The sequence below is a fragment of the Nannospalax galili genome, unplaced genomic scaffold, assembly GCF_000622305.1.
Source record: "Nannospalax galili isolate Female #2095 unplaced genomic scaffold, S.galili_v1.0 scaffold286, whole genome shotgun sequence".
Taxonomy (NCBI): Eukaryota; Metazoa; Chordata; class Mammalia; order Rodentia; family Spalacidae; genus Nannospalax; species Nannospalax galili.
In genome coordinates this window covers 3,449,010-3,463,509 of record NW_008359442.1, presented here as the reverse complement: position 1 = coordinate 3,463,509, position 14,500 = coordinate 3,449,010, and the positions used below count along the sequence as shown (strand labels likewise).

Below are 14,500 nucleotides of genomic sequence, written 5' to 3'. Positions count from 1 at the left end.
TTGCATCTAACTATTTTTTATTTTCTCTTAGATTGCCATACATAGCTGTGATGCTTTGAGTAAGAATCTCCCCCATAGGTTCCAATATTTGGACATTTTGTCCCCACTTGGTAGTGCTGTTTTGGGAGGTCTTAAAGGTATGGCGACACTGGAAGAAGCATGTCACTGGGGGTAGGCTTAGAGAGTTCTTAAGCCTTGCTGGACTTCTAGTCATTCTCTTGCTTCCTGTGCCTGTTTGAAGATGTGAGAGCTTAGCTTCTGCTCCTCATCCAGCCACCTCTGCCACCATGCCTCCCTGCCATGATGGACTCTTGCTCCTTTGGAACTATAAGTTAAATAAACTCTTCCTTCTATAAGTTGCTTTGGTCAGTGTTTCTATCACAGCAACAGAAAAGTAACAATACAATAGTGTTTTTCACTTAAGCACCCACAATTCATATATTAACAGCATTGACCTAACTTTTTGAGAACAGTAATTGAACTACTCACTAATGAATAAAATACTTAGTTTTTATTTTAATGTAGTTTTTCTCTATTTTTTTTCTTATTGTCCCAGCTTCTCTCTAACTTCACATGTCTCTATCATGTAATCTTTATGCCTTTCTTTTTTGTAGGGAATGGTACTGGGTGCATGTTAGGCAAGCACTCTAGCAGCAGACTATATCCCTAGCCCTTCTTCTTCACAGGTTTCTTAACAAGAACGAAAAGAAAATGTGACAAAGACAGTATCTCAAGGAAGAACAAGCCCCACAAAGATCTGACATCAAGAAGGCAGGGTAGCTTATTTGGAAATTGCTATGCTGTCTACAAAACGATGACCAGTATCAGTTTCCAGAAGAGAGGAACAATTTAGTCTAACAGTCACACAATTCTTTTTTTCCCCATTTTTTCTCCTTTTGTTTGGATTTTGTTTTGAAACAGGGTATTGCTATATAATCCCGGTTGGCCTGGAACTTGCTATATAGTTCAGGCTGGCCTCAAACACATGGTCCTCCTGCCTAACTCTCCTAACTCTACAGGTTGCATACAATGCCCAGCAACTTATCTCCATTTAACCATCTGTTAACACAAAATTTTTGGTGTTAATCTTACAGATTTTCTTTGTATTTACCATGCATCTACAAAGGATCCACCTTCGCCACTCAAGGGTGACTCCAAGAGCAGCTCAAAAAGCCAATGAAGCTTCCGGGGATCTCTGCTTTCCTGTGTTGAAGATATAGAGTAATAATTAATTCTAAAAGATAAGTCATATCCTGTCATATTAAAAATTAAGAAGTATGTAAGAAGTAAACCAAACTAAAACTGGCAAGTCAAATCCAAGTTCAATTATCATAACTCATGGTAACAGTCAGAAAATTGTTAAATGAGCAATTTAAATAGAAGTATGTGAGCAATGGGTATATTTAGTATTAAAAACCACACCTATAACTTTGTATTACATGCTTCTATGTGTAAGCTACACTTCCAAAACCATGATTTGACTTGTCAATTTAAAATATATTATAATAAAAGAAAAATATCAAACTCACTTAAGAATTATTATCAAGGGTTACTGGAAAGGCTGAAAAGTATTATCTTCAATTATGTGAGATGACAAAAGGTATGGACAAAATTTCAAGATTTAAGGGATACAATGAGATTTCATATATTTTGATTCTAGGTAATTAAACAATTCGAAAAGGTAAGTGAAAAAAGGAAGAAAGCCAGAGATCTTACACAGGATGTTGCGATACAAGTTCCCCAGTCATTGTAGGTTTCTACCGTAATGTTGGACAAGGCTGTTCTAAGGAGCGGGCACAAAAGCCCCCAAAGCTTCTCCACCTACTCAGAATCAAACACATGGCCAAAGTTAGTGATACAACATGTTTCTTAAAATACCTCTTCCTAGAAATGTACTTGCACAAAAACTGATAGAGAGTATTTTTTAGAGCACCCAAATAATCCAAGAAGGTATCTTTCTATGTTATCATCATAATTCATATGCAGAAATGGGTCAATTTTTTTCTAAGAATGTTATTCTGAAAAAAGGGAAAACTTTATATGCTTCTGTATAATCTCTTTCCTACACAGAGAACTACTCTTTTTAAACTACTTTTTTTTCAAAATATTATTTTTATTTTTTGTGTATGAGTGTACTGCCTGCATGTGTGTAAGTGCACCCTTGTTGTGCAATGCCCATGGAGGTCAGAGGAGAGCGCCAAATTCCCCTGGAACTGGAGAGTTACAGACAGTTGTTAGCTGCCATGTGGGTGCTGGGAATTGAACCCAGGTCCTCTGTGAGAGCAGTCAGTGCTCTTAACCGCCAAGCCATCTCTCCGGCCCCTGCTTTTTTTTGGTCTTTTTGAAGCAGAGTCTCCCTGTAGCCCCAGTTGTCCTGGAACTCACTATGTACACCAGGCTGGCCTTGAACTCACAGAGATCCACCTGCCTCTGCCTCCCAAGTGCTGGGACTACAGGAGTGCGCCACCACACCTGGCTCCAGCCCCCTTTTTAAACTTTCAAACAACAGTAATTTCACTGGGCAAAAACAAAACTTCAAGTTAAATTTTTTCATGCTTATTAAGGTCATTTGATAGAATTCAAAAGTAGGAAATGATGATGATACAATATAGAAATTAGCTTTAGGTATAATCTTCAAATTCAAATCTTTGATAACCACAAATAACCTTTAAATAGTTTTGCTATACATACGCCCAACACTTGGGAGGCAGAAGCAGGTGGATCTGAGTTCAAGGCCAGCCTGGTCTACATAGTGAGTTCCAGGCTAGCTGGGGCTACAGGGAGACCCTGTTTCAAAAAAAAAAAAAAAAAAAAAAAAAAAAAAAAGGTTTTGTTATACATGGACTGTGAATATGTTTGTGGTATCAAAGTTTAATGAGCACACAAATCAGCCTGTGATCTTGATTAATCGCAATAGGAAATAAGGACCTTCTTTTTCTAACAGCCTCCTAAATAGTGATCACTTTGTGCATCCATGTATTCTAGCTTTAAAAGGGCAAATGGGGAGGGAGTGTTTGGCATAAAAAAGCATCAAGCACAGATTTGAAAGAAAAAAAATGTGTTTTGGAAAATAGCTAATTCAAAAGTAGCTCTAATGATAGGATGATTAGTGATGTGTATAAGCTTGGTTCCTTGAAAGCAAAGTGTTTAGCCCTGCTAAAAGCTGACCCAAACCATGTATAGGTATTCTCTGAGAAAAGAGTAGCCTATCTTCTACTGGACATTCTTGGCATTTATACAAGTTATTTTTTGCCTACTACATTTGGCTAATGAACTAATGGTATAAAACAGAACCTTACAACTAGAAGAGTGATGTTCTAAAAAGGACATTCCAACTTATACTCTCTGCAAGATTAGACAAATAATGGGGAAGAGAAAGAGGCTGTGAGAACGGATTTGATGGGAGACCAGGAAGACTTCATGGAGGGAAACACCCATGTGCAGCACCAGCCAACTGACAGGGTCCAGAAATACAGGATGAAAGCTTTAGGGCTTTCTTCCTTTTTTAAGAGAAAGAACTGCTGCCTCATTAAAAAAAATTTTTTAAAATATTTTTTTGGCTTTTTGAGACAGGGTCTCCCTGTAGCCCCAGCTGGCCTTGAACACACAGAGATCTGCCTGCCTCTGCCTCCCAAGTATACCACTACACTCGGCCTCACTGTTTTGTTTTTAAGATTTCTTTTATTGGCTGGGTGTGGTGGTTCACATCTTTAATCCTGGCATATAGGAAGCAAAGGCAGGCAGATCTCTGAGAGTCTTTTTTTTTTTTTTAAACTTTACACGTCTAGGGGCTGGAGAGATGGCTCAGAGGTTAAGAACACTGGCTGTTCTTGCAGAAGACCCAGTTTTGAATCCCAGTACCCACATGGCAGCTAACAACTGTCCGTAACTCCAGTTCCAGGGGATCCAATGGCCTCTTTTGAGCTCCTCGGGCATTGCACGACATGGGTGCACTTACCTACATGCAGGCAATACAAAAAAAAAAAAAAAAAAAAAAAGAAGAGTGCATGTCTGTGTATGGGTTTGTTCAGGATATATCTTGATTTCCCACATTCACATGGAATTTTGGCAAATAATTTAAAAATTTAAAGACTAGTTGGGCTGGTGGCTCAGACTTTAATCCAGCACAGAGGGTGGGGAAGGAGGAAAAGGCAGGCAGATCTCTGTGAGTTTGAGGCAAGCTAGGGCTTCATTTTGAGACTGGGTCTCAAAAAATCAAAACCAAAACTAAACAAAAAAATAACTGAATGTTGGATGTAGAAACAAATTATGGTATGCATTCAAAGGAGACTCAAACATTTTGTGCACAAAACCCCTAAACCCCTAAACTTGCTCTCTAGTAGAGAATAACCATGAACTTCTGATCCTCCTGCTTCTGCCTCCAGAATGCTGGGATTATAGGTTTGTGCTACCAAATGCTAGGGACCCAAGACCTTTAAGGATGCTAGATAACCACTCTAACAACCAAGTTACCCTGCCAGCTCCAGTTTTGGCTTATTTTATGGAGACGAACATACCAAAACTCAGGCAGCAATACTGAAGATGTAATGTGGATTACTATATGATTTTTTTCTTTTTTTGAGACAAGGTCTCATGCACCCCAGGGTTGGTCTTCAACTCTTGCTCTTCCTGACTTTGCCTCCTGAGTACAGGATTATTGGTGTGTGTTACCTGGTTAAATAATTTTTTTTTTTTTTGAAACAGGGTATCCCTGTAACCCAGCTGGCTTGAAACTTCCTATGTAGATCAGGTGGCTTCAATCTCAGGCTCTTGCCTCTGCCTCCTGAGTGCTGGAACTAAAGGCATGTGCCACCATGCCTGGCTAAAGTATTTTTTTTTAATCATTATTTTTATTTTATGTGTATGACTGTATTGCCTGCTTGTAGGTAGGTGGACCTGTGCCGTGCAGTGCTTGAGGGGATCAGAAGAGGGTGTCAGATGCCTTGGAACTGGAGTTACAAATGCTTGTTAGGTGCCATGTGGGTGCTGGGAATTGAGCCTGGGTCCTCTGCAAAAGCAGTCAGTGTTCTTAACCAGTGAGCTGTCTCTCCAGTCCCCTAAATAATGTATTTTAATGGTGAATGTGAGCTGGATATGCTGGCATATGCCTCTATTTCCAGCACTGGGGAACACAGACAATTTCAGATCATTTCTGGTTATTTAGGAAGTTCAAATCAGCCTGGACTATAAGACCCTGTCTAAAAACAAAATAAAACAAAAATTGTCCACAGAATGATCACATCACCTTCTCAAATGTCCAGTGCTTAGAGCCTCTAATTAAGCCAGCTATAATTTCTGCAACACATCGCTGGGTGCTTTCATGAGAATCTGCAACCAAACGTTCTAAATGGGGCTTCAGAACAGGCAGGAAGGCATCATCAAAGTTTCTAAAGATACCCTATAAAAACAAAGACAGTAATTCAGCATTGAAATGGCCATCACCTCCATCATAAATATAGTTACCTTCTAAATAACTCTCCCTTTGGAATATTAACAGTTACAGTGATTAGCATGCCTAGTTTATATAAAAATGCATTTTTCAAAAAGGCCAAAAAAGTGCATTTTTATTTTCAAGTGCTAGTCACGAACATTAAAAATAAGTATCATAAAGCCTTTTTGTTTTTTAAGCATAAATCTTGGCCTTCAATCAAGGTCAATATGAACTACATAATTCCAGTGCCATTTAAGATTAAGACAAGACAGGTATGTTCAAATTTATCAAATATTTAAAGCTTATGAACCTACAAAATAGTCAATCACTAAGCTTTATCACAAGGATATAGAAAAAACATAGTTACCTTAAAGAGGCAAAAACGTCGGGGATTAAACTTATCTTTTCCTTTTCTGTCTTCTAAAGATAGAAAAGTAATTAACTGTTCAACAAATTTAGGGTCAGAAAAATGATCATATATAATCTGTTCTGCCTATAAAGTTAAAAAAAAAGAACAATATTCAGGGTTTAAAACCTATTTACGAACAATTCTGAAAGCTAAAATTACAAAACTCTGATTCACTAAATGGCTATTTTGTTCTAAAGTAACTGCATGCTTTTAAAATAGTATTTTCCATGAAAATGCAACTCTGTAAGTCTTTCTAAGATCTTTTTTTCCTTTATTTTCTCAAGTTTGGATGTCATTTCTCACACTATGAATTAAAACAAAGAAAAGGTTCTGCTTAGGAAGTGAGGACCAGTTGTATAAAATGTATGAATTTATAAAAATTCCCAAACTGTTAGTGAAATTTCAACAAATAATTTCCCTATTTGTGGACACCAGCTATTAAAAAGAAATCTGTTGAAGGCCGGGCATGGTGGTGTGCACCTTTAATCTTAGCACTCAAGAGGCATAGCCAAGTAAAGCTCTGTGAGTTCAAGGGTGGTCTACATAGGGTAGCCAGAGTATGTAGTGAGACCCTGTCTCAAAAAAATAAGAATGAATGAATGAAAAAAAGAAGGAAGGAAAAAAAGCAAGATAGAAAGACAGAAAAGCTGTTGAGAATTAGGAAATTTATGCTGTGAACTTGAAAGTTTAAAAGCCCTGATTAACTTTCAAAGTGACAAAGCAGTTTGTTCAATAAGTACTGAATAAGTTTGTTTTTTCTTTTTGTTTGTTTGATGATATTCCAGGCCAGGCTGGCCTTGAACTCACAGCAGTCTTCCTGCAACAGCCTTGAGTACAGATTACAAAAGGGTACCACCACACCTGGCTGAACTGTAAAGTTGTAACTTAAATCTAAACATCTATTTCCTGAGCACCCATGATTCACATGCAAAAAGAAACCTGAAAATTAGCCATTATCTTTGCCTTTAAGAACTTTCAGCCAGAACTAACACAAGAAGTCAGCAGCTAACTAAATAAAGCACTGGGAGTACTAAACACAGTAGCAATTTGAGGGCAACCTTAGCAGTGATAGAGCCACATCAACTGACACCTGTAAGTGATAGGAAAGTCCTGAACGAAGACTGAACTAAACCAGCAGATAAGATGCATTTCAAACCATGGTGAAATGAATGCTTACCTCCGTCATATCCTCCCTGCTTCTGCCAAGCTTGGGCTGCTCTTCCACACCAGCATAAACAACCATATTCCTATATAGTGAGAGTTTATTTTTGTAATACACACAAGAAGAAAATGCTACAGCTTCATGGGCAAATTATCAGAAGGTACTTGTAATGAACTCTAATGGATGTAAAGTTTGGAGATGTGAGTATATTGGTAATAACAGCCTCAGCTTAAAAATCTACAGGCCCCTGAACCCTGAGGACATAAACACTGGCTGCTCTTGCAGACAACCCAGGTTCGATTCCCAACACCTAACAACCACCCACAACTCTAGTTCTAGGGGATCCAATGCCTTCTTCTGACATCCATGGGCATTGCACGACATGGGTACACTTATACACATTCAGGCAATATACTCATACACATAAAATAAAAAGTAATAAATAAAAGCCGGGTGTGGTGGGGCACGCCTTTAATCCCAGCACTCGGGAGGCAGAGGCAGGCGGATCTCTGTGAGTTCAAGGCCAGCCTAGTCTACATAGTGAGTTCCAGGAAAGCTGGGGCTACAGGGAGACCCTGTCTCAAAACGACCAAAAAAAAAAAAAGTTAAAAAAACCAAACAGCCAGGCGTGGTGGCGCATACCTTTGATCCCAGCACTTGGGAGGCAGAGGCAGGTAGATCTCTGTGAGGTCAAAGCTAGCCTGGTCTACATAGTGAGTTCCAAGGCAGCTAGCCAGGGACCCTGTCTCAAAAAATTACAAACAAAAAAAAAGTTAAAAACTAACAAACAAACAAACAAGCTAAGAACTGTAGTTCAAGAGGTAGGAAGGAATGAAGTACTGCATTGACAGGCATTGACAGGAGGGTTTGGGAGAGGGTACCCTCAAGTGCCTCTGAACCTCCCCAGAATTCCAATATAACAAAACAAAGGATATCAAATGCTATTTGACAGCAAGGTGGATGGGAAGTTACCACTTACTTTGGCCAGGTATAGTATCCCCAGTGAGTTTTTTCAACAAAGCAAGTTGACTCCCATTCTTTTTTTGTTCTTGGTATATTTTTGCTATCATAATGCAACCAATGATTATCAGGTCTATCACCAGCAAGAATTTTGGTGGGTTTACGACACCCGCCTAAAGAAAAGATAATCACATTTGATTAATCTGAAAACATTACTCCAACAATTTTTTTTTTTTTTTTTTTTTTGGTTTTTTTTTAAGACAGGGTTCCCCTTTAGCCCCAGCTGGCCTGGAACTCATTATGTAGATCAGGCTGGCCTTGAACTCACAGAGCTCCACCTGCCTCTGCCCCCTGAATGCTGAGACTAAAGGTGTGTGCCACCACACCTGGCTTATTCTCAATTTTTAATAAATAGTACTACTGCAACTCTTACTAGCAAGAAATCACTCATTAATATTTGACACCCAAAACCCACAGTGGGGTGTGGTGGATGCCTTTAATCCCAGCAGGGTGATCTCTGAGTTCCAGGAGAGCCTGGGCAACAGAATGAGACCCTAACCATATAACCCGCTGAGATGGTTCAGCAGCTATAAGTACCTGCAGCCAAGCCTGATAATCAAAGTACAAGTCCCAATCCACATGGTGCAGGGAGCACACTGACTCCCACAAGTTGTTCTCTGGCCTCCATACATGAGCCAAGGTATGTAACCCACCCACCGATACAAAAAAGTACATTTTCAAAGATCTGCTAGGGATGGAGTACAGCAGTGGCCTGCCATAGGCAACCCTGGACTCCATCATCAGCACTAAAAGAAGGAGTGGGGAGATGTCTACTTTGGATTATTTAGGAAAAGACAGATGGATTTACAGTACTTGGGGAGGAATACAGTATAACAAAATTAAAAGGATTTTGTTAAAGCATTTTAGTTCTGAATTAATTACAGGCTTACAGAGTTCAAGGAATTTCTTACATTATTCTTCACAGACCAAACAGTTTTATATATTAGCATCTATACTTTTAACATGTTTTCCTCTCTCCCTTCTCCCTCCATACATCCACTTTTCTCTTTAACCATTTTAAGGAACACAGTACACAAAATGTATCTGTACCCCCACAGTATTCTGTGCATTTCCTTTAAGAACATGCCTTTATATACTAGACTACAATTCTTAAAATAAAAATTTAACAGACACTGTACAATTTTATCAACACACTTTACTAAAATTTTTAGTCAGCTGTTCAAATTCATGTCCATGAAAAATGGAAAAGTTTTTCAGACACTTTTCTATGGATTATGGTTTAATTCAGAATTAAAATATTGCATTCAAAGAGATTACTGACACATGATAAATTCAATGTTTTAATCTTAGATTAATTATTTATTGGGGGAAGGCTTTCTTTTGAAAAATTCTGACAATATAGAAGACAAAAAGAAGAAAATCAACCTTGCCTCTAATCTCACTGCTCAGAGAGAAGTATTTAATGAACTGATATTTTCATGTGGCCCAGGTTGGCCTCAAACTTGCTAGCCATAGAACAGAGACCCCAGCTCTACTGAAGTACTTGGATTATAGTCCTATGCTATCATGTCAGTCTCTCAACTACTTTCTTCCTAAAATTCGTACTTTGTTTTCATATCCATAGAACAATATCTGAGGTAAAGAATTAAATACTTCAAGGAAATTTTCTAAATTTTATTGAAAAGCATTGATAATACTCTGGGGCTTACTCACTGAGTTCATAAGGGTTGATGGTCAGCTTTTTGTGGGTTCTCTTCAGCTGCTTGAGGATACCAGCCACAGCTGAGACAGCCATCTACAAAACAGGTTAATGTGAACATCAACATTTTTAAATCTTTTTTTTCTATAGTATTAATACCATCATCTTTAAAAATTTTTTTCATTTATTTTTATTTTACATGTATGAGTGCTTTCCCTGAATGTATGTAAATGCGCCAATGTTGTGCAATGCCTGCAGAAGCCAGAAGAGGACACTGGAACTAGAGTTAGGGACAGTTGTTGGCTGCCATGTTGGGAACTGAACCCAAATCCTCTGCAAGAGCAACCAGTGTTCTTAATTGCTAAGCCATCTCTTCAGTCTCTAAAAGTTATTTTTTTTTAATATTTTATTTATTATTTTTATTTTATGTGTATGTGTGTATTGCCTGCATGTAGGTGAGTGCACCTGTGTCGTGCAATGCCGGTGGAGGACAGAAGAGGCTGTTGGATCCTCTGGAACAGGAGTTACAGACAGTTGTTAGCTGCCATGTGGGTGCTGGGATTCGAACCTGGGTCTTCTCAGTCAGTGTTCTTAGCCACTGAGCCATCTCTCCAGCCCTCTAAAAGTTATTTTTAATTATGTGTGTGCGCATGTGCATATGACTACAGGTGCCAGAGGCATCAGATCCCTCTTGATCTGAAGTTACAGGTGGTTGTGAGCCATTTGATATGGGTGCTGGGAATTAAATTCAAGTCCTCTAGAAAAGCAGTACATGCTCTTAACCACTGAGCCATCACTTCAGAGAGATCTCTTATTACATACTTCACCATAACAGAAGCTAGACTTTATTTCTTTCAAAAATATCTCCCCACAAAAGAGTCTTATTCACTCCTGATAAACTGTTGCAACCTCTGTGGAGATCAAGGTGGAGGTTTCTCAAAGACAGAAAACAGCACTATCATATGACACAGTGATATCATTCCTAGGCCTCCCCATGGACTTTACATTCTACCCGAGATACTTGAACAGCCATATTTATTGCTGCTGTATTTACAATAGCAAGAAAATGGAATCAAACAGGATGCCCATCACAGACAACGAAAATGTGGTACATGTATACAATGGAATTTTGTTTGACCAAATTAAATTTGCAGGAAAAAGAACAGACTTGGAATTTTTTTTTTTGAGACACCTGGAAATTATTGTATCCCAGACTCAGACAAACACCATGTTCTCTCTCAAATGCAATTCCTAGCTTCTAACAGACACACACACACACACACACACACACACACACACGTTATTTATGTGGGAATGAGTGTAGGTGTTAAGTCCCGATACTAGAAGGGGGACCGTGACAGGGGAAAAAGGTCTGAATGAGGTGAGGATGACAGGGTAATAGAATATGTTAAGACATGCAAGTGGAAAAGGTAATGTTAGGAGCAGGGGGTATTCAGGGGAGACAATCAAAACAAAGTATGCATGGAAATGCCACAATGAAATCTCTAAGTTTAGGGCCAGCGGATGGCTCAGCAGGTAAAAGAGCTTGCTGCGAAAGTCCAATGACTGACTGTTTAATCCCCTTTCCCTTGGTGAAAGTAGAGAACTGACTCCCAAGGATGGTCCTCCGACCGCCACATGTGTGCTGTGATGCTTGCACACACATACACACTAATAATAAAATGGATTCAAATTTATAAAATAAATAAATATAAAGATATACAGGCCAGCCCTGGTGAGACAGCCACGGACATCTGGCTCAGAAGGGTTGTTAGCAGCTCCCATCCTTGGACCTTTCTTTACCTATGCTAGATTCTACAGAAAAAGCTTTGGCCCTTCTTTTGTTAAATCAGTATCAGCTCACTCTTTGTATTGGCCTTAGGAGCTTTCTAAGGGTTTTCCTCCAGGAAGTAGGATAGCTCATTTCTAATATTGTGAGAACAAAATCAAAAAGTTGTACCCTTAGATTTTTTCCCCCTGCTTGCAATATGGATTTTTAATTTTCCCAAGTCAAACTTTCCCATTAGCTTATATAGACCTAGTGTTAAAATATACATTGTTGCCAGATGTGGTGGTGCACACTTTTAATTCCAGCACTTAGGTGGCAGAGGCAGGTGGATCTCTATGAGTTTAAGGCCAGCTTGGTCTATATAAGTGAGTTCCAGGTCAGCTGGGGCTCTAGGGAGACCCTGTCTCAAAAAGATGAAAAAAAATAAATAAAATCTGGGCTCTGGCTGTATAGGATGCTCACATGGAAAAAAAAAAATCAGCTAACTGTACAGCTATGAAATGTGTGCTCCAGGAAAACCCTGCCTCATAAAAACCAAAAATCAAAACCCAAACCAAGAGGAGATATCAAATCAATACACTCCAGGGTATTTATTTACACTGTTTGTAAATAATTTAAGGAGTTCTGATGAAGTAAATATTCTCAACCCCAATACAGTAAGTAAAACATGTACCTTACGAACGACGATTGCATCGTGGTTGAGATTCTCAACAAAAAAACGTATGGCACGAAGAGGCAATACTCGGTCATCTCTTAGGAGCAGAGACAGAAGCCCAATGCCTATATGCTCAAATTTCCAAGGCCTAGGGGTGGGGGCACAACACACAAAACACAGTACTTAAAACTACTTAAAAATCTGTTCTGGCACTTCTTCTTTGAGACAAGTCTTGCTAAGCAGCCCCAGGCTGCTGAAGGTTGGTATCCTGGGTGTGCACCACTGTGCTCAGCTCTGTATCTGAAACAAGTTTAAGTTTCTCAAGAATTAAATGGGACTACTGAAGGTCACTGTCCTATCATTGGGCCTAAACTGCTCCTCCATCCCTTCCCCTAGTCTTCTAATATACAAATCAAAATACAAATTTCTATAACAGTCATTCTTAGGCTCTCATACACAAAATCCCTATAGCAGTTAAGAAAATACCTTGAAAGCTTAAAAAAATCAAGAATTTGTTTATACTCACAGATTTCTTTGCTCCACACTATCTAGCAAAGTGTTTACCAAATTTTCATAATTCCTTAAAAAAAAATCAAATATTATTTTACTAAAATATTAAGACAAACATAATACAAATTCAAATTCACCTTCCTCCTACTTCTTACAAGAAGGCCAGAATAAAAGTAAATGACTGAATAGAAGCACTAAGACAACACTAAGAACATTAAGTGTTAGCTACAGTGAAGGACCAAACTGCTTCCTTTGTCTTAAGGCTCTCAGTTTTTCAAGGCAGGATCTCATACTAAAGGCTTGCCTCCAACTCCCAAACTTCCTGCCTCATCACCAAGTGGGTAATCCAAAGTAAACAGTAAAACTGTAAGTAGTCCTTAAAGACTTAGGAGTAGTCTGTGGGGTATGCTGGTTATCTGAAATCTATTATTGGGTTGGCTATGGGAGTTCTGTATTCACAGACCCTTGAGCAAACAAGCTCAGTGGTGGTACCATGCACCTATTCCCAACATTTTGGAGTTTGAGATTGCTCTGGGCAATATTGTGACACCTTGCCTTGAGGGAAAAAATAAGGCATTTGGGAAAACAGACTAGTCCCAGTTGTAAGATGAACCCGAAAGTGACTGCTAAGGCTGTAGCTCAACTGTCACTGACTTGTTCTGGGTCCCCAAATTAAAAAAACAACTTACTGCTGGGCATGGTGGGGCACGCCTTTAATCCCAGCTCTAGGGAGGCAGAGGCAGGCGGATCTCTGTGAGTTCAAGGCCAGCCTGGTCTACATAGTGAATTCCAGGATAGCTGGGGCTACAGGGAGACCTTGTCTCAAAAAGACCAAAAAAACAAAAAAAACCCCAGCTTACTAATACCCCGGATACCAAGTTTAACAAACAAGTAATTATTCTAAGAGCTACAGAGCGATTCGTTGAAACTGAATTTAGAACTTAATAACAGATGTGTACCAATTATACTGTGCCTGATATACTACTATCTAAAAACTATCAAAGGCAATTCACATTGGAAAAAGACACAATAAAAAAGTAAGTTTAGCTAGGCATGGTAGCACATGCCTTTAATCCCAGCACTTAGGAGATAGAGACAGCGGATCTCTGTGAGTTCCAGGCCAGCTGGGCTACAGAGAGACCAGTTTCAAAAAGATTTAAAAAGAAAAAGGTAATTTTCACTTTCAACATGGTGTTTTTCACTTCTACACCTAAAGTAAAAATTAGGGCTCTTTGCAATAATTATCTCCCAACTTTTTTGCATTTTTTCAGAAGTCAGTGTGTAAAAACAAGTGGTAAGGTAAGTTTAAATTTTAGAGCTATTTAGCAGAAAATTCATCAATTACCTTAGGGCATCAGCATTTTTTTCTTGTTGGCGTTTAAGTCCTTCTTTAATTTTTTCGGGGCTAAGCAATGTCTGGTTGACAGAAGGATTTTTTGATTGCTGAAGTAATTCTGCTATTGCAACACATGACTTCGGAATCTTATTAAAAAGGAAAAACAGAGTTACAACACATACTACAACCTGGATCATTACCAGATATGAAGTACCTCCCCACAAAAGGCTAAAGTACTGAAGATTTGGTCCTTGACAAAAGCAGCATTGAGAGGCAGGGCCTGGATGAAGTGTCTGGGTCATGAGGGCTTTACCTCTATCAATGGATTAATCCACTGATGGAGTCAAAATTTGAACTCTTAAGCAGTGGAACTGGGGAAGGTGGAGAACATGGACTTGAGGGCACACCATTGAAAGGTGTATCTTGGTCCTAGCCCCTTCTTGCTACTCCTTCCTGCTTCTTGGTTGCCTGAGGTAACTTCTTCCACTGTGCACTCCTGGGCATGATGCTCTGCCTTACCTGAGGTCC

At 39.1% G+C, this 14,500-nt stretch overlaps 1 protein-coding gene across 1 annotated transcript in view; it reads right to left on the bottom strand.

Moving 5' to 3' along the window:
• Psme4 (proteasome activator subunit 4) overlaps positions 1-14,500 on the bottom strand; it is a 116,867-nt gene that overhangs the window by 23,430 nt on the left and 78,937 nt on the right. Inside the window, exons 29-38 of the mRNA XM_008823016.2 lie at positions 13,982-14,118; positions 12,653-12,706; positions 12,145-12,274; positions 9,697-9,778; positions 7,982-8,135; positions 7,018-7,087; positions 5,799-5,924; positions 5,246-5,398; positions 1,717-1,821; positions 1,112-1,203 (exon numbers count right to left, since the gene is read on the bottom strand). Coding sequence (XP_008821238.1) covers positions 1,112-1,203; positions 1,717-1,821; positions 5,246-5,398; positions 5,799-5,924; positions 7,018-7,087; positions 7,982-8,135; positions 9,697-9,778; positions 12,145-12,274; positions 12,653-12,706; positions 13,982-14,118 — 1,103 coding nt within the window. The remainder of the gene's footprint in view (positions 1-1,111; positions 1,204-1,716; positions 1,822-5,245; positions 5,399-5,798; positions 5,925-7,017; positions 7,088-7,981; positions 8,136-9,696; positions 9,779-12,144; positions 12,275-12,652; positions 12,707-13,981; positions 14,119-14,500) is intronic.